General features: G+C 52.4%; 1 protein-coding gene across 1 annotated transcript; it reads right to left on the reverse strand.

Moving 5' to 3' along the window:
* Positions 1-636: 636 nt before the first annotated feature.
* Positions 637-18530, reverse strand: PKG (protein kinase G AGC kinase family member PKG). The gene is made up of 20 exons (XM_002364337.2): positions 16182-18530; positions 15368-15487; positions 12058-12309; positions 11563-11638; positions 10875-11049; positions 10187-10373; positions 9385-9628; positions 8586-8873; positions 7635-7823; positions 7148-7314; positions 6720-6786; positions 5917-6090; positions 5273-5366; positions 4619-4783; positions 3862-4037; positions 3332-3470; positions 2772-2900; positions 2199-2311; positions 1715-1828; positions 637-1338 (listed from the first exon to the last, which is right to left on the reverse strand). The coding sequence occupies exons 1-20, from the start codon at positions 16223-16225 to the stop codon at positions 1267-1269; spliced, it is 2985 nt and encodes a 994-aa protein (XP_002364378.1). The 5' UTR covers positions 16226-18530; the 3' UTR covers positions 637-1266.
* Positions 18531-19726: the final 1196 nt, after the last annotated feature.

Consider the following 19726-nt stretch of genomic DNA (forward strand, 5'->3'; position numbering starts at 1 on the left):
GCTGATGAGTTTTGGCGGGTTTCTCTTTACTCTGGATCGCGCATTCTAAGTGGTGCAGACAAATGTCGCTCAAAATTGGGGATGAAGGAACGCAATCTTGTCTTTGCACGGCGGTGCCGCGCCGCGTGAAAAAGTGCACGCGTGTTCCCGGTGCAGACGGCAAACAGCTCTCCATTCTTGATGGTTGCTTCTCTATGATGGTTTGGCGAAGATGCCATTTTGTGATTCCAACAAGCTACACAAACATCTAAATTCATCGCTGGCTTGCTTTTCTGCGACTCTGCTCCTTGTAGAAAAACGACACATTCAACTTGGCCTTCCACACCCCGAAAATCCGATTTCGCCTCGAAGTTGCCCCTCCCAAGCACTCCTGAACTCTCCCATCGTAGAGAAAAGCGACGTCTTTTACGCGTGCAGCATCGCTATTTTGGTGTAGTGTAGTGCACCGTGGCCACAAACTCAAATACATAAATATAAATATGTATAAAAACATGTGTCACCCATACTATACACACACGTATCTCCCTATCATGCTTATTGTGCGTGCGTTATGCACCGCTAAATACGCAGAGATGCTTGTCAGTACGCTCCTCTGAAGGTAACGGCGCAAACTGTGAACAAAGGATTTGTTGACTTGAACTGAGGAAACGAGTAGGAACGAACTTTGAAATGAGTATCTACAGAAAGCAGTGCTTGAGTCCGGTAAGCAAAGTCCTTCCAGATCGAATCAGACTTCGACTCCAATTTTATGCTCCCCAGACCACGCCCGCTTTCACGAAAACAGAGCGAGAGGGAACATGGCGTGAAACGGTGACTTCGAGAAACGTACACCTATCTCATGCCCGATGTTCTCTCCCGCTAGATTGTGGAGCAACGCAAAACCTCACGTACGTCTACGTTGTGCTCTCACACTTTCTCTCACGAGAGAGGAATCATTCGCTATTTCCTCGAATAAAGCTAAAGAACGAGACTCCTTAGGTTGCACAGAGCGCCGTCTCTTTCCTTTCTCGTTTTAATTCACGCACACGCGGACGAACGGACTCCCTCTTCGGTCGTTTGCTGTGTGTCTCTCATGTTCTGCCTGCGTCTGTCCGGTCCCGACACCGGCTCCGGCCTCGCCGAAGGATTTCGGGCGAGGAACATCGCGCTCATGCTTATGCACGGATCGTTTCGTCATGCAGGAAGTTGCAGGTCCACAGAAGAGTCAGAAGAGAGAAGGAGCGGCACTTTCAGCACTGACGGGGAACAAACACCTAAGCTGAAAAATCAGAAATCCTTGTCCCAGTCATACTCGTCTTCCAAAACGATCGTGTCATCCTCGTCCAGCTCGAAAGAGGACTGAACGCCATACACACCGGAACGCACACAAAAACGCAAACGCATTTCTATCTTAACTGTAAAAATCCGACAACCTCCCCCTTGCATCTCTTCTGAACAACCTGCTGTCAAAAAATCAAGTCATCCTATGCACGTATATAGGAACAGATATCCTTGAATAGCGCATCTCCGTTAAAAACACTGACCACAACTTATACACACACGTACATGCATACATACATATATGTACGTCGATGTATACGATGCATCTACGTGTGTATGCGGCAAAATGCATGTCCATATCTACCTATTTATATATATGCATATCTATTTGTACATACAAAGAGTGTGTGTGGGAGACTCCTGTGAATGAGGAGAGAGATGGAATTTTTCTCACTTGTTCAGTATCTTCTGCGTAGGTTTCGCCTTTCGGTGCGAGGGGTGGCGGCAAGCCACGACCTGCCAGTTTGTCCCAGTCGAAGTCTCCGAAAAATGCGTGCTCCTTGATGTCCTAAAAAGCCAGAACAGTCCTCGCCAAAACGGAACGTAAGTCTGCCCGCGCCCCTCCTTATGTAAGGCGAAGCATGACAAGATACAAACACACACCGTTGGCACAGGCACCGCCCTGCATATACACACACACATCTACACGCACATGCACATACGTATATATACATATACATACACATGTATGTATATATATCGAGAGAGAGACAGAGAGAAAGGCAGCGGGAGAAGATTGATGTGCACCAAAAGCGGTGTGGAAGCTTCGCTTTGAGGAACGGGAAACACATTCTTTACACAGATTCCGCGGCAAACAGCGTGCATACAGAGTTCCCCGGACTCTCTGTAGCCCGGCAGAACGGCGAATCTTCACCCACCTTGTAGCCGTTGATGGAGCATCCGATTCGGACCTCAGGGAGACGACACAAAAGCCTCTTCATCAGGTTGATCGCATCTTGGTCGGTGACATAGTGCGGGAAAACGAGTTTTCCTGGAAACCGGAAGACGAAAAGAAACGAGGGTGGTTCCGCAAGACAGAATGCGTTCGGATAACGAGTAGCGACGAACGGCGGCAATCGTCGGAAGGAAAAGCTATTTTTCACAGTGCAGTTCTTTACAGAGTTCGTCTAGGAGAGTCCAACTGAACGACATTCTTTTGAAGTCTGTGTAAATCATAGACCGCAGACGGAACCAGGGAAACGACGCAGCCTCCGTTTCCTCTTCTTTAAAACACTGCTAGATGAAGCGAAAGCAAAGAAGCCCTTGAAAAAACAAAGACATTCAGACACACGGGACTTGTCATGCATCGCTCGATCTATGCAACCGAAGGCGGCTTCGCGCCTGTCGGAGAAACAAAGGCGTCCTATCCAGAGCGCAGGCTGGGGTACTGAAAACTCCAACTTCGCAAGTTTGTTTGCTTAACCGCTGAGACACACTCATCCGAGGCTCACCTGTGAGAATGTCTCGGAAGATTTCCAGTTGATCTTCAGCATCGTTTCCGAAGGGGAGAGGTCCGCACATGAACTCGTACAGGCAGACGCCGAACGCCCAAGTGTCTGCCGTCAGCGTGTACCCCTTGCCTAAGAGGAGCAGCGAAAAAAAAGTCTCTCGTTTCTCAAATGGAAAGATCTGCACTTTACGGAAAAACACAGCAGTTGTCTCCGCAGCGTTTCAGAAGTCCCTCTTTTCGTACTCGTTCTCGAAATACAAAGATACACAAGATCAACGGGTATGCGTCGGCAGAGCGATACACAGAAAATGCAGTAATACAAATCTACGTTTCCATACGCATCCATACACAAATATGTATGCACATATATGTGTGTGGACTATGAATACGCATCGACACAAGGAGGTTCACAGATGTGCGCAAACAGAGACACAGAATGAAATAGAGCGCTCCACATATTGTATACAAACATAAAATATGCCTACATATACACACATATATACATATATATGGAATACACAGATGTGCATGCACAGAATGTGCATGCGAGTTTTTTCTCACCAAGAATGACTTCAGGAGCCATGTAGTGAGGCGTGCCGACAAGGGTGTAGGCGCGACCTTGCATCTTTTTCGCACAGCCGAAATCGATGAGTTTGACGTAGCCTTGGCTGTCGAGGAGAATGTTCTCAGGCTTCAAGTCCTGCGCACACACAAGAAATCCAGGAAACCGATAAAAGGGGAATACCAGAGCAAAGGACTTCGCAAACCATCGACTAGTCCACCACCCTACCCTCCAGAAAAGACAAGCACGCATACACGCATATACGTACATACATGCATACATGTGCAAATGAACACATACACGAATATGTATATATATATATACATGTATATATGTATACGGATGCATAAACATAGATACCCATTCATGTGCAGACACTGAACGTACACACATACATATACATACACCTGCATATATATATATATATAATGAGATGGACGAGTTCAAGTGGATTTTTTTCAGATTCCAGCGTTTTCCGTATTCTTTGCACGAGCAGAGACAGTCGAAGAGCAGGTCACTTCGTTCGCACCCTGTACGCGATGTTTCGTTCGTGGAGATACTCGATGGCGAGGACAATGGAGGCGAGGTAGAACTGGGCCTGCGACCGAGCAAGCAGTCCTAGCTTCCGGATGGCATCGTACAGTTCGCCTCCTGTGACGAGTTCCGTGAGGAAGTATAGGAACTCCTTGTCGCGGAACGTCCTCACTGCATGCAGAGGAGAGAGAACAGCAGCAGTACCCTATTCCGAAGAGGGGAGGTAAACGAACTCCGTCACGATTGAAACCGACGGCAAAGGTCTTTGTTCCTGCTGAGCACCTCAAAGGCGTTCTGTGGCACGAGAGCAGCCAACAAAAACAAACGACTAGCCAACTGCGGCTTGCGCAGACACCGAGCGTCAGCACCTGGAACTGGCGGGGACTCGGCGGGGAACGAGAGGCGTTGAAGACGAGAACAAGTGGAAAAGAAACTGCAGCGCCCTCACGAGGACGGAGCAGAAAGACAGAAACCACAAATCACACGTCTGCGACAAGAACGCCTAGAAAAAATGTTTCTGCAAAGGTCGCGTGCACCTGTCTCAACTATGCGGCGCCCCTGCATGTCTCGTCATGTGTCTTGCAAATACATATATATATATATATATATATATGGACAGAAAGACAGAGAGCGAGATGTAGACAAATTTAGATAAACGTGTATAAATAAATATAAAAGGGAAGATTTTGTCCTTCTCCCGTCACGGAACGGAGGAGTCGTGCAGGGGGAGCTCGAGGCATGCATGGTCTTACCTAGCCGAATGATGAAAGGATGGTCGTTTTCCGCCATGATTTCTCGTTCCAGGCGAATGTGTTGTTGCTGACTGAGAGCGATGACGCTTCGCCTTGAGACACACTTGAGCGCATAGCGAATATCTGTCGGCACATGGCGCACGAGCTTAACGGTGCCGAAGGTTCCTGAGGAACAGGGAAAAGAACGCACAAGCGTGTTCCACACTTGCGCATGCAAACTGCATTTAAACACTGCATGCCCAGCAGGAAAAGCCGAGATGTTCACCGCCCTCGAAGGCGTCTTTCAGTCTGCTCCCACAAACGAAGAAGCCTTCGAAGCCGCTCTGGAGGTTCGCGACGGCCTGTGAGCAGCTACCTTCAACTCGGCGTGATACGCTGGAGCTTATTGCTCGTGGACGATACAAACGGACAGCTGCGGTCTTGAGGAGAAGAAACCCCAAGCTGTAAAGTGGAGCAGAGAGTCAAGCTTCTGTTGGGATCTAGTGGCGTTGCATGACAAAGACGAGACTTCCCTCCTTTCACCTTCGCGTTCTCCACTTCTTCCACCACGCTCGACGACTGGGAGGTGTGGTTGCCCGTTACCGCTCGTACTAACGACGGAACGGGGAACCCGAATATAAGCCGCAGGGGAGTCGCTGACAGAACAAGACCTACCTCTGCCGACCACTCTGACCACTTGCAAGTCCTGGAACTCGACCTTGGTGTCTTGCATGCGGATTCTTTCCTCCAAGTGAGCAAGCATAGGCCCCTGCAAAGAAAAGAAGTGCGTCCTTTCCCGACACAATTTTCGCTCTCCTCTCTCTTCACGGCCGCTTTGTTCGAACGGGAGCTCGCTGACCGGACGGGTCGCGTTTCCAGTCTGGCTGTCCCTCTGCGTCCGGCACAACGCCGGCAGTGTTTGAGGTCGCGCGAGACCAGTGGTTGTCTTTCGCTAGCTTCTCAAGAGAGCTCCAATCTGAGTTTTCGTCTCGTCTCTAAAAAAGACGTGAGAAGAAGACCGCTACCTCCAGCGCTTCCTTCCTCACGAGGCGAGACCGACTCGTGGTAGGTCTGCGGAAATTCGTCTCCTTTCTGAATTTAGTGGTTTCCACCTCTCTGCGTTAGCTATGCTCTTTCTGAGTCTCTCACTCAATCCGCTGCGACATCTTTCCTCCTCCACTGCCTTTTTCTGTCACCACTTTCTCCTCTCCGTGTCTCCATTTCTCCGCCCAGAGGCTGCTGCATGTGCCGCTCCGTCGAGAGGCGTGCAGGGCGGCATAATCGTCCCCCCGTCGCTTCTCTGAACGCATCTCCCTTACCTTGATGATTTCGTTGAAAACCGACTTATCGACGACCCAGAGATCGACCCCCGCAGAATTGGCGCACACAGAGGCCGTCCTAGGCTCATCGTACAGCAACGCCCGTTCCCCAAAATAGTCGTGGCGGCCGAGGGTGCGGAGGCGCTTGTTGTTCTTCAGAATCGCAACTTCACCCTAATCACACACATACACAAATGCCACAAGCACACGCAAATACATGCACATACACACATACATACATATGCATATGCACATACATACATATACATACATACATACATATACAAGCATATACACACATATACATGCATATACATACATATACATGCATATACATACATATACATGCATATACACATATACGTATATGTATAGCATCTCGACCTGGGCGCCTGCACGGATTTCACGCGTACACGAGCACAGAGACGCCACAGGTGTCTCTGTACAGGAATTTCACTTAGAGCGTTGTGTGAGTGAAAAACGATGTCCCTTTGTAGATCTGCTTCTTCAGCAGCCCCGCGCATCAGACGGACCGAGGTTCCTCTTGCATGCAACACATCGTTATAGTTACATGTGTCTATATTTATAAATATCTATTTAAATATGTATGGATATCTCTATTGTTATGTATAGTTATGAAAATACACGTGCCGCTTCGACAGAAAGCTGTGTACGTAAAGAGAGAGTAAGACGAGAGTGAAGCTGGAGGGGGACGCAGAATGTCGGAAAACGTGAGGCCTCTGTGTTGGCAAGGGGAACCTCTTGGGATCAGAGAATGCAGGGGAAGTCCGGAGTTCTCTTACGGCTTTGATGATGAAGAACCGTGTGCCGCGTTCGCCTTCTTTGATGATGTACTCTCCCGACATGTATCTGTCGACACGGAGAGAATCGAGAAGAGCCGCCGATTTTCGCAAGACAAGAACGCAGAGAGGACAGACTGAAGCGGCGTAGAGGCGTGCAAGCAGAGCACCACAGGGAACGCAGAAGTTCGAAAAGAAACAAGGTGCGAGGAGCGCAAGGCCAGGGCGACACACGGAATGAAGAGAAGAGAAACTCGGAGGGAACCGCCCCAGCGAACACACTTTTGTCTCCACGTCGCTGTGCGATCCGGAAATCTCTCGCGGGCATAAGAGCCTGGCATTTCTCGATAGATCGCGTGAAAGATGTTGAAGTTCCCAGCACTCTGGGCTGTCTCACCCAGTCCAGCTGAGAAGTTTGCAGCTGTCCTCACCTGACAGTTTTGAAAGCTTTGATGAGCATCGTCATTTGGTGATCTGACAGATATCTGAAAATGTACATCTTCCGAATAATCGCGCGTTTGTTATTGAAGTCCAGCGTCTCATCGATGTCTTCGCCTCCCAAAGTCGCCGTCAACACGGACGAAGTAAACAGAGCGAGCTGAACGGGAAACCAAGCAAAAAACGAAGTCTCTTCAAAACAACTCCTCCTCTCCAGACGCATCGACTCATTTGTCTCGACCGTGCCTACGCCATCTGTATGTGTACCATACACAGTCGTGCCATACATATGTATACCTGTACTGGCATGTATGCACATACATACACATATACATACATATATATATATATATATATATACATATATACATATATATATATATATATATATATATAATCTGTGCATAAGCATGTGCATGCACGGTGAACTGTTTCAAGAAAAGGTCGTTTCCTTTGGGGAGACGTGAAGCCTCTGTTTACCTTGCAAGGGCCGACACTTTTGACATAGTGGTTGAAAGGTCGAGTGGGATTAAGGACGTATTCTTCACCGAATGCTTGGCCGCGTTTCAGAGTCGCTGCGAGCTTCCGTTCTTCCTCTTTCGTCGCTGGATTTTGTGCGTAGGCGTACACCGACAGCTCTCCTTCGAGGACAAAGAAGAAGCGAATTCCCTGAAAAAAGAGAAAGACAAGCCAGAGAGAGTGTCGTCTGCGAAGCTGTTTTGAACCTTCTTGTCAAAGCTGGATTCTACACTCTCTCTGCGAGACGGTGCGTCCTCGAAGATGTCATGCGACTTTCTTCCGTAACCTTCTTCCGTTCCTTATCTGCTTTTATGACTCGATCGACATTCCTTGAGCCTTTCAAAAGTAAAAAGCAGTTCAGAAGATGTCAAGTGCAACGAATAAGCCATCGGAAGGAATCGCCGACAAACAGAAGAACGGCAACCGGCGATACAAAAGGAAAGTTCCCTCTGTAGCAACGGCGTCGTCTTCCCAGGCGCAATTATTCGCATCTCCCCTCTTTCAAAACCTGCTCCACATGCATGTGTGCAGCGAGCATTTCTATCTTAACAGCTACGCTCTGCGTACTCAGCCTGCCGCGCATGCACGCGCATGCACTGACACGTCGACGCATGCACTTTGTTCATCGTCGAGTTGCCGGTTAACTTCACCCCCATCTCTCTCGAGCTGCGCAGAGACCCCGCTTCTTGCCATCTGCGCGCGAGCCTCTGCGACGTCGGCAGCTCCAGCCACAAGGAAAGTTTGCTCCTCGTGTTGAGGAGTGTCACCACCGGCAACGAGCGAGAAGACGATCGACTGGCCCAAACGCCAGGCGGGAGAGAGCTGTACATACATCCTCTGTCCCCAGTTTCCGCTTTCTGTCACTTCACTAAGACCGAGAGATGCACATCGAGTAGATCTCTGGGCACTCACCTTCGTCTTGTTTTCCTTATCCAGAATGACGTAGTCTGCGCCGTAGTCCTTCACCACGGCCGCTTCGATCAATTTGCTCAGCTGGTCGCCTTGAAACAATTCGTAGACTTTGCTTTGCTGCAGAGCCTCGACCATGATGTTTCTGAACAGAACGTGCTGCAGATTTCCCAAGACGCGATCCAGCAGCTCGCGGCCGATCGACACGCAGACGGTGAACTCTTCTGCCGTGATGGTTGCGCTCCTCGGCTCTTTGTACAGCAACGCGCGCTCTCCGAAGTAGTCGCCTTTCTGCAGGGGGGGAGGGGGAAAGCAGAAGACTCCCGACGAGTGAAGTTTTTTCGCGGTTCCGTGATGAACTGTACGTCTTTACATCTCGAGGACATGCGTTCGATTTGACTAGAGGGGTGCGGGGAAGCTGGACGACGGATTCGCGTCCGGCAACTACCGAGCCTGTTCCACGGTATCACCAGGATCTTCAACCAAAACGAACGACTTTCTCCTCGTGTGGTAAGAACGACTTTTCGAAAAAACGCGATCTTCAACTCCCGCGAGTCGCCGGACCTTTGAACTCGACGCAAGGCATGACAGACGCAACCCCAGTCTTGAAAGCTTTGTTCACCTCTCCTCTTTGCGTTTTCCACGCCATTTTCTTCTTCCCTTCCATGTCCTCTCTCGTTATCTCCTTCTTTTCCTTTGTCCTGTGTTACACCCTTCCTTCTTCGTCTTCCTCTTCCGTCCGTCCTCCTCTCCTTCCCGATTCTCCCCTCCGTCTTCTTCTCTGAAGGTTTCTTCTTCTCACCCGCAGCATGCGGATCTCCCGTCCGCCGATGGAGACCTTCGCTTTGCCGCTCTTCAAGATGTAGAGGACGTCTCCTGCGTCGCCTTCCTTCACAATGGGTTGTCCAGGCTTGAAGTTCTCCACGACCAGCGCATTGGTGATGACGTTTTTCTGCGCCTCTGTCAACATTTCGAAGAACTTGACGGAGGCCAAAAACTGTCTGTTCTCCGCAAAGTTTCGGCTGCTCAGCTGCTTCAGCGTTTCTCTGGAAGAAGACACCGCCACTCGAAGAGAAAAGGTGTGTTTTGGAGAAACCGGCAACGCCGCGGAAACGCGTATCCCTTTGCTTGTTCTCTCCGCCGGAGGCAGCGGAGTTTCAAGAACAGCAAATGAAGAAAAAAAGGAGACGCAAAAAGGCAGGAGGCATTCACTTCACCCCACGCCTCTCCCTTGACACGCACCTGACTGATTCTGTGTGTCTCTCGCTGACAACACAGGCGTCACGAAGGCAATCGACTGCTCCTCCTCTTCACCGTGTTCTCTCGCCTTCCTCCCTCTCTTCTCTCCAGCAGTGGTGGCTCCCTCCCTTTCAACTCTCAGACGAACGGAAGCAAATACACACTTGCACGTTTGGACGCATCTTTTCCGGTAAAGCTACGTTCGGAGATGCTCTTATCCGCTCGTCAACGCATGCCAGAGGTACATAGAGATCCAGAGCTGGAGAGAAGGAGACGCTGATACAGAGAGAAAGAACCAGGCAGAAGTAGAAAAAAAAGCAGTGTCTTGCGTCACCGACACAGGGTGTCCTGAAATTCTTTCGCACCTGAAAGTGTGACGCTGGACACCCCAGAGGGCACCTTCTGTGGAGCTTGCGACAACCGTCGCAGATCTTTCGGTGTTGTGAATGAGCGCGATTTCTCCAAAGGCTTTTCCCTTGTCCATCGCATTAACGCGCTTGTCGTTGACGAGCACGTCAAACGTCCCGCTGTGAATGATGAAAAAGTAGCTTCCTGGAGGGAGACGACGGAACAGAGAATCCACAGAGAACAAAAAAGAGTCGAAAAGGCCGAGGCGACGCGGATCGAAATGGAACAGCATTGATGTCGCGGGATATTGAAAGTCAGCGCTCTTCTCGCTCTCTCAGTCGAGTGAAGTGATGGTGGACACCAATCGCGAAGAACTGGGCTGTCTGTCCACCTCACAACTGGAGTCCTGCTCAGTATTTAGGTCACACAAAGGCTCTTTTCGACTTCAGATATGCACTTCTCGGTCTCGGACACTCTCAAGCCGATCTGTCTCTCGCGTCCAATTCACAGGGTCCTCCCCCGTTGAGGCAGACGTCTCCACCTGTTGAACGCGCGGCGAACTGCGTGAAGGCGTAGGCGGACTAAGATGGTGATAGACCCAATACACGACGAGCTGTTTTTTTCTGAAGATGGCCCAAAGACACTCATTACACCCTGGAAATTCCGAGTTCTCCGGAGAAAGTCGAAGTCCCTGCTAAAACTCACCAGGTTCGCCCTGCTTGGTCACCACGTCGCCTTTCTTGAAGGTGAAGAACTGCATCGCGACTGCGAGAGCGTCGATTTCTCCCTCATTCAGAGAGGAGCAGACAAGATTCGCCTTCAGGCTGTCTTGGATCAGCGCAAAGTCTGCAGGCGTCTTCTCGCGATATGCCAGGTGCGCCTGAAAAAAAAAAGCAGAAACGCATCTTCTTCAACGTGACAGCGTTCAGAAGACACCACAAACGTCCGCCGGAGGAACAAAGCACGGACTATACACGCGTGCATAAAGGTAAAGATGAATGTCGATCCAGGTGCCCATTTCTGCGAGAAAGAAGAGAAACAACGCATGTGTCTTCGCATCTTGCCTGAAGATGTGGTGTTCTTCCCCGTGAAAAAACACACGCACGCTTCTGACTCAAAACCAACCCCTAGACATATACATATATATATATATATATATTTGTATATATATATATATTTGTATATATATATATATATATTTGTGTGTGTATATATATATATATTTGTATATATATATATATTTGTATATATATATATATTTGTATATATGGACAGAGGGTGACAGATCTGCGTATAAACTGCTCAAGTCTGTGAAACACCTTAAACCCTGAGGATAAAAACGTCAGAACACTCAAGTTCTGCAGAGTCGGCGCTCTGTAGAGAAGCCGCTTACGTTGAGTTTCTCTTCCTCCGTGTGCGAGTCATCTTGCTTCAGAATCGCCTTCTGCGCCGGTTTCCGGTCTCCGCCGCTGCAGACAGACACGGCTCTTCCGTCGAACTCAAGACGTCCAGAAAAGAAACACCCTAATAAACGAGTCCCCAACGGCAGCCACCACAAACCCAAGATACAGATCTAGATAGATATCTAGAAACAAATGAGTAGATGGATGGATGGAGATATGGATGGATTTGATGGATACAGCTCTAGCAGACTGTATATACAGACAGATACGCATGGACTTGCACATGAAAGTATACACAAATGCACTGACTTGGAACACAGCATGTGACTCAACAAATGGAGAATGTGTGTGAAAAAGGGAAGGCGGACACAAGCTGCGAGAAGTGAGATGTCGTTACGTTGGTCGCACTGAATGCTGCCTCACTGGAAGGTGAGTCTGCGTCTGTGAGTCCAGCAGGTCGAAGTCAGTCACGAATCGAAACTTACGGTTTTTCTTTCGGGCCTTCTGGAGCCTCAGAGGGAACGTCCTGGTTCGGCGCTTCGCGCTTGAGGTCGTCCTCTTGCGCCTCCGCCTCCAGAGTCTTGGGAGAGTTCATCCCTGCCAGTGTCTCTCTAGTGTCTTTCTTCTCTGTCACGCCTCCTTGCTCGGCGTTCGCCGTCCCCGGTTCCTCGCGGTCTGGGCACACACCGTCCGGAGCTCTCTCCAACTCCGCTGCGGAGGCTCGCGTTCCGTCTACCCTGGAAACAAGAAACAGACGTGAGGAGACGCGCCTGCAGAAACGGCGCCGACGAAGTCGCAGCCGCAAGACAGAAGCACGAATCCGCGGAACGGAAGGCTTGACTGCGAACAGGGAAGAGGAACGGTGGAAGAGAACGGATACGAGGCGAGCGGCGAGGAGAAGAGTGCCCGAAAGACGAGTTTTGCGAAGGGACAGCAAGTGGGCAAAGAAGAATGCAGGTCTCAACTCGCTGTGGGGAGAAGGAAACACCCGAGAGACGTGTGTCCAGAGCGAAGCGTCGGAAAAGAGACGGACAAGCTTTCGGTCTTGGCTCTTCTCGGAGACAAAAAAGCGACGCTTCGCAGATCTCTTCGGACTCTTTCTTCCAGCGTTCTTCAACTTCCTTCTTCAGATGGACAGCAGAACGGAGAACGGACGAAGTATCCATCAGTCATACAGAGGGCTCCAGTTTCTTTCCTGCATCTCACAACTGGAGTCGAGTTCAGTGTTCCAGATGTGGAGAATCAGGGGAATCTTCGTCTCTCGAAAATCCTGATGTCCCCTCCTAATTCGCGCCTCCGCCTTCTCTTCGGGCCTCCCTGCCCCGTGCTGCACCCTTTCCGTTGTTTCTCCTCTCTCTACTTTCTCCTTCGTTCCTCCCTTCTCACTCCTCGCCATGTCTACCGTTTCCCCTCCCTTTCGCTCGTGCTTCGGGGCCTCCCCGCTCCTATCCGTCTCTCTTCTCCCGTCCAACGTGTGTTCCTCCTCGGCTTTCGCAACCTGCGCTTCTTCGTCCTTCTTCCCCGCGCTCTGTGTTTCTGCCTCCTGCCCCTGCAACCTCCCGCGCTCTTCTGCCCTGCACCGTCTTCTCCGAGTCACCTAAAACCGGAGGATAGAAACGCGGCCGAAGTTCGTCGACAAACGACCGCGCGGCCCAGCTGCTCGCAGCGTCGGAGCAGAAGCAAAGGGCGAGACGAAGAACAGCAAACATGCTGCCTCTCTCCTGTCGCGAGAAGCGACGTTTGCCGCGTCCCGCCGGATCGAGTATCGATGACTTTGGCGCTCCTGATGCCGGCGCCGGACAGCGCAGGTGCCGACGTCTTCTCACCAATCGCTCCGGGTGTTCCTTGGCTGACGCGTATTTAAGAAAAGAAGAAGAGGCAACTGAAGTGGAAATCCTTCCACGTTCGTCTCCACTTCGCGCCTCCGTGTTTCCATCCCAAACGTCTCTGGTCAAGGGTCTCTCACCCCACCGAGAGGAGCGGCCTTCAGTTTGCGTCTCTGAGGAAGAGTGTGAAGAAGAGCAAAAGAGCGAAGAAAAAGAATACCGAGAGAGGCTGCAGCGCGCTCGCAGCTGTCGCCGTCGCTGCTGCTGCAGACACTGCGCCGACTGTGAGAGCGGCAGTCGAAGAGAGCTCTGCCTGTCTCCGTTTTCTCAAGAGAGACGCACTGTCCGCCTCCTCAAACTGGCCGCTTTCTCCAGGATTCTTGTCGCATCCAGTCTTCTCGTCCTGCGCTCCTGCCCGGAGAGACACCAGAAGCGTCACCGTACGTTCAAAGGCCTCCACCACAGACTGGAGAGACGAAGCCGTCGTGTTTCTCGCCTCGCCCGCATTCTCTTCCTTCTCCCTCTCCTCTCTCTCTCGTTGGGCAGCCTTTTCTCTCCCCCTCCAGGCGTTCGGCGAAAGCCTCGCAGCTTCTCTTCGGTCCTGTGCTTTCCTCTGTGCAGACTGTGGACCGAAGCGGCGTCTCTCGATCCGGGGACGATTCACTTCCCTTTCTGGCCGTCTTGCGGGACGGAAGCTGGAATGCGAACTCGCCGAGTGTATGTCCAGCGGAACGGGCGCGGTCTGGGCTTCTTTTTTGCGGCGAGAGAGAGCGTTTTCGACGACGCGAGGTGATGGAGACGGCGAGGAACAGGGAGTTTCTCGCAATGGGTCACACGGGGAAGACGAGCTCGAGAGACGCGTCGAGACTCTCCGCTGTCTCACTCTTCTCTCCGCTGGCTCTCTTCGTCTCGGAGAAGAGAGGCTTGGAGAGCAACATATGCGCCTGCCTCTCTCGCACTCACTTCCTCCCTGCCTGTCTTCCTCGTGTTCCTTCTCCAGGCAAGGCGAGGCACCACACATGCGCGGCGTTCGACAGCTCTGGACGACCGAAGGCTCCTCCAAAGTGCGGCGATCTGCGTGGCGACTCACGTGCAGTTGACAGTGATCAGAGGGGATACTGAGGAGAGCGACAGAGCCCGAGCCGCGTTCAGAACGGAGAAGAGATGTCGTTTCCCTAGAACTCTGTTTTCCAAGTGGAGCACGAGCGCTCTGAACCCACTTCTCTTCGCGCTCGTCCGGTCTTCTATAAGGCCCAGCCTTTCCAGTCGCTTCCCTCGAGTGGCCGGGAGATCTGCAGAGCCTTTCTCGGTTACCTGGCAAGCACCCCGACACTGCGCTTCCCTCAAGAGGCGCGGGCAAGCCCCGCTTTCTCGGAAAAGTCGTAAAACGGCTACACGCTTCTCCAAAGGTCTTCTGTGAGTTTGCGCGAGTCTCTCTTCGACCAAAATGAGAAGGACGACTGCCTTTCTTCTTCCTCTGTGCAGCTGCGTCTTCACAGTCCGTCTCTTCCTGCTCTGAATGCTCGGATCCGTGGCGTCCCGCACATTGCATGCGGCTGAACGCATGCGTCTCTTCACTCTCGGAAACACTCTCTCGAGCTTCTTCTATGTCCTCACCTGCCGCAGCGGTTCCGTTACTACTGGACCACAGGCAGCGAGGGAGGGACAGCAAACCAAAGCGACGAAGCAAGGGAAGGCGGGCATCCACGGCCTGTCATCTCTTCCTCGAAATCCGTGGTTTTTCATACCTGCCCGCGTGTTTTCCGGCCTATAGAGTTTTGCTCTCGATACATGGCCCTCCCTCACACGGACTTTCGTCTCCCGAAACGGACACGGCCAGAAAACGCATCATCTCTTCGATTCGCTTTCCGCGTCTGCAGGATGCGTTCCCCGTCTTTCTTGACACACCAGAGACAGAACGACGCACCAACGTTTTTCAGAGACACACACGAGAAGAAACCCAACGTACCTGGCAAGGGAGTTCCTCGAAGCTTCTTCGGCAGCACCCGTCGCAGAGGTCTCGTCGCCTGCCGCTCCTGGCGGTGCACTGGCCGCAACTGTTTGTTTCGAGGCGGACAGAGCAGAAGACCTACAAATGAGGGCAGGAAAGAGACTCGGAGGAAAGGAGACAGATGAGGGCGAGTGTTTGCCAGACGCGAAGACGCGGGCACACTTCGGAAGGGATCAATAAACCTTCCAGTGAGCCACACCACAGAGGACCGACCTGTCACCCCAGAGAACGCCTTCGTCGAGGAAGGCTCCAAAGGAAAACGAGTCTGTGTTGGACGCGCACACGGAACATACAGTACCCAGTTACGTCAGCTGTACGTACACTCGAGGGAGTCCCCAGTCGGAACAGGAGATACCATGTGCGCTCTAAGGGAGGTCGGCATCCCGCAAGACTGCACACACTCCTCCCGAAGAAGCGAGATTTCCACATTCCCCTCCTCCCTCTCTCTGCTTTCACGTCGGCTTTCCCCAAGAACGAAAAAGAGTGACCGCTCGAAACGAGCGTTTGTCTGTTCCAGCTCGGCCGCACGAGCTCGTGACCAAGCAGCTTCGAGTTGACAGCGCAGCCCATCTGCTTCGAGTTCACCCACCCGAAGCCGGTGTGCCTAGTGCGGCAGAAATTGGAGTGACACACACACCCAAGTACTCCGTACAGACTAGCATGGGGGCTGCGACAACCAAAGTGAATAGTACGGCATTTGTACAGCTCGTCGACAGCTGTGGGTTTCCATGCAGGCGCTACGAACCAGTGAACACGAAAAGCATCTGCGTACCGTGAAACGCGAGCCGAACTATTTTTGGAAATGCAAGCGCCCATTTTCGCGCGAGGAGAGACAACGAGGACCGCTGGTACGCGGTGTCCTCTCGCCTAGAAGCCGAGAGGCTTGTGGCAGTCGCTGCTGGCTCGCGCCCGTCAGTTCCCAGCCAGAGAGCGCGCGAGGTGCCACGTGAGCGCAGCAGACGGGGAGAGACGAGAGTCGAGCGCCGAAGCCGCCAAGTGCAAGACGGAGCAGAGAGAGAGAGAGGGGACGAGTGCGAGGGAGAAACGAAAGCCGGGGAAGCGACACGAAAGAAAAGGTGTGTGCTCGTGCAGACAAGGAGCCTGAGGCAGAGGAAAAGAAGCGCGAAGAGACGGCAAAGTGGCGAGGTGTGCGGAGCAGAAAGAAGACGAAGGAAGAAGAAAGCAGGCAGCGTAGACGGCAGTGTTTAGACACCGCGAGGGCGGAAAGGGTGGAGTGGAAAAGCTGGCAAACGATTCCGACAGGAAGCGCAGAACGTGAGACGGCGAGGCGCGGGACCAGCAGCGAGTCCAGGGAGGGATTCTTTTCTGTTGATCGAGAATACAGGAAGCACGGAAAGGGGGAAAAGAACGGGGAGAAGCGAGAAAACCTGTACAGCCGGAAACGACGAGCCTGTGTCGGTTGAGAGCGATTACCGCTCGACCACAGAGGGCACTCTTGAAAGCACACGAAAACGTGGTAGAAAGACACGGGAGCAGTCGCTCGGAGAGTCGCCCAGACGCGCTGCGTTCAAGCGTTTCTCCGCTCTGCTGAACGGGAGAAACTCGTCCCTGTCTTGGGCGATCAGTCCCGCGAAAAGATTTCTGGCGCCCCAGTGTAGGGAGGTGGAAAGGCCCAACCACACAACCTCTCGAAGGAAGATTGGGAGAAGCACGTGTCTACGCGTGCGTCGCCTTTCTGGGGAAAGACCCGCGACAAACAGGCACAGCACAGCTTGACGGAGAGAGCAGACAGACTGCGAGAGTCAACCGACGCACGAGCTGAGACGAAGAGCCATGAGTGGGCGAGGGAGACAGAGAGCGGGCGGTGAGCATAGGGAAGCAGTGCGATTCATTTTCGAAGTTGCCGCACAGAAAAGGCTGAGCAAAGTTCCCTGGGCGCGTGGCGCATGCACGTCGCGTCCGCAGAGACAAAGTGCGTCGAGCCTCGCAGAAATCGAGATGAACCGAGTGTCCACAGGCAAGCGAAGCGACTTCGGGTGGCTACCGGAGCGTTCCTTGCGCGGTTGCTTCAGAGGCGCGTGCTCTCGCTGCTCCCAGCTTTTCCGAGGCAAAAAGGAGGCGACGCACGTCTGTATCCGTGCACGCGTCTGTGTGTCGCAGAGCGTAGACATCAAGTGTGTACCACTGTCGGTTCTCGTGGAAAAAGCCGTCGCGAAAAAACGTACAAAAGGGAAGGGTCTCTTTGCAGGAAAGACGGAAGCCGCCTCGTTCTTTGGAGAGAAGCAGCGCGGAAAGGTGGAGTGTTCGGCAACTGATACGAGACGCCTCGCGGCGGACGCGGCCGAGGAAAAACGCAAGGTGTGGTGTGGAACCAGGGGAAGCGACAAAGGGATTGAGTGCGAACGTAAAAGTGACACCAGATGTCATGAACTCTGGCAAAAAGGCGACTGGAAACCGATGGACGAGAGACGACAGCGCTAATATTTGACGCCATAGACATCCACCTACGCATGCCTCTACATCTGCACAACTTTATATGCACAGACAGTTACAGAAACAGACATTTGCACGTACCGAAGAGCGCCTGGAAAAGCGGACAATAAAAGTGCCAGACAAAAACAAGAATCGAATCGAGAGGCTGCCGGCTTTGCTTCGTCCGCGCGGGGAATGACCACGCGAAAGTGGTGCAGCCTGGTTTAAACAAGAACGGCCGGGAAATCTGGCAGAACGACGGCAGCGGGGAAAGCGTAGAGGAAAAGAGCGGGGAAATCGGACGAGAAAGCCCAGAGGTCCAGAGTGACGAAACGCGCATTCGCAAAGAGGGAGCTACGTCACCGACGAGAGCAGCCGAATTTCGGAAGAGCTGAACGCGAGGAAACGCGTTCGTTGCTACGAGGATGGGGAAGAGTGGGAAAGTGGGAGAACCACGAAAATGAGACACAACGTGACGACGCGGGTGTCGTTTCAGATGCAAACTCGCGTGGAGACCACGTGCGAAAAGGATCGACTACTTGTGGAGTGCTGGATATCGAAAACGCAGTTTCACTACATCCTGTCCTGTGTCGTCCACTGCCTCAGAGCACTGCGAACGGAGTTCTCCCCCACAGACTGTTTTTAGTCAGAAGCCATCGTGTGGCGAGGCACGCAAAGAGAAGGAAGCCTCAAAATGCCACTGTTTTCTCTCCCAAAACAGCCGCGTGATCAGGAAGACGGGTGCCGCGTCTAAACCCCCCTCTTGTACACAGAGGGCGCCCCCAAGCGCTGAGAGGACGACGGGACCAGCCCAGACACCCTTTGTGATTTGCCGAGCGGAGCCGCGCCGCGCATTCCTCCAGCGAGTTCGGCTGTCAGATTCTTTTCTGGAAACAGCAGCGACGGCATAAAAGACCCGACCTTTGCAGGACGGCTGCGGAAAAACGGGGGTCCGCAAACTTCCGGTTGCGCCACTATAAAAAAACGTATAGCAGTGGTCCCCGAGACCCGCGAAACACCGCACCATATACTACAAGAATGGAGCGCTGAGGACCCCAAGACGTTACGCGGGAGGCGACAGGAAGTGGCTTTCGCTCACTTCATTTGTCTTCCCTGTTTCCCACTTCCCTCGTAAGCGGTTCCGCTCGCAAACACAGCTGAGGGGGCCCCAGCGGCCTTGGGGACGACATAGAAAGCCACTTCTGTCTGACTTCTTAGAGCCCTCTACGAGTACCGCGTACATGGGTCTCTGCAACGGGGGATTCGGCGAGATGTGCTTTTGCTCCGTCTCCTCGAAGGCACCGTTCTGCACATCTGGTGGTCTTTCATGAACGAGTCTAGTGCCCGTTTCCGTCAGTCCTCGCTCTCCAAGAGGAGCCATTTGCCGATTTTGAACATCTGGCGGAAACCCTCTAGTTCGGCTTTGCACACAACCGGCAGGACACTAGGATAGGCAGGCACCAACGTGTGTGAACAAATTGGGGATCGAAGAACAGAGGGACTCGAACGGAAAGGCGGTAGTTTACCGAAGCGGCTCAATTAGTGAACAGCCGCTAGTGGTACGCGCCAGTTGATGGTGGAACGTGGTTCCCAGGAGTGCAGGCTACCGCGGCTGGACCGTAGCTTGATTGTAGAACTTCAGTGTCACTTGGGCTGGCGATGGAAAGAGCCCCATGCAGGGTACCCTTCCTACTTGTGAAGAAGATGATCAGTGAGACGGACACCGGTACACGTGTCCCAGCCTGCATAATGCATGGGAGAACACAAAAGGGAAGACGACGAGGGCCTCCCGCGCAGTCACGGTCATCAGACTCACACGCACCGCGGTGCAGTCTGGCTACTCAAGAAGTTTCAGTGGCGCACTCACAGTGGGCATGAAGGAGC

This window comes from Toxoplasma gondii, chromosome XI (genome assembly GCF_000006565.2).
Source record: "Toxoplasma gondii ME49 chromosome XI, whole genome shotgun sequence".
Taxonomy (NCBI): Eukaryota; Apicomplexa; class Conoidasida; order Eucoccidiorida; family Sarcocystidae; genus Toxoplasma; species Toxoplasma gondii.

Excerpts from the sequence above, each read along its gene's own strand:
- PKG (XM_002364337.2), bottom strand. The coding sequence starts at position 16,225 with ATGGGCGCTTGCATTTCCAAAAATAGTTCGGCTCGCGTTTCACG. Across the intron at positions 7,824-8,585 it reads ATAAGGAAAACAAGACGAAG|GGAATTCGCTTCTTCTTTGT; the intron begins GTGAGTGCCCAG and ends CTCTTTTTTCAG. Across the intron at positions 7,315-7,634 it reads AAAGTGTCGGCCCTTGCAAG|CTCGCTCTGTTTACTTCGTC; the intron begins GTAAACAGAGGC and ends TTTCCCGTTCAG.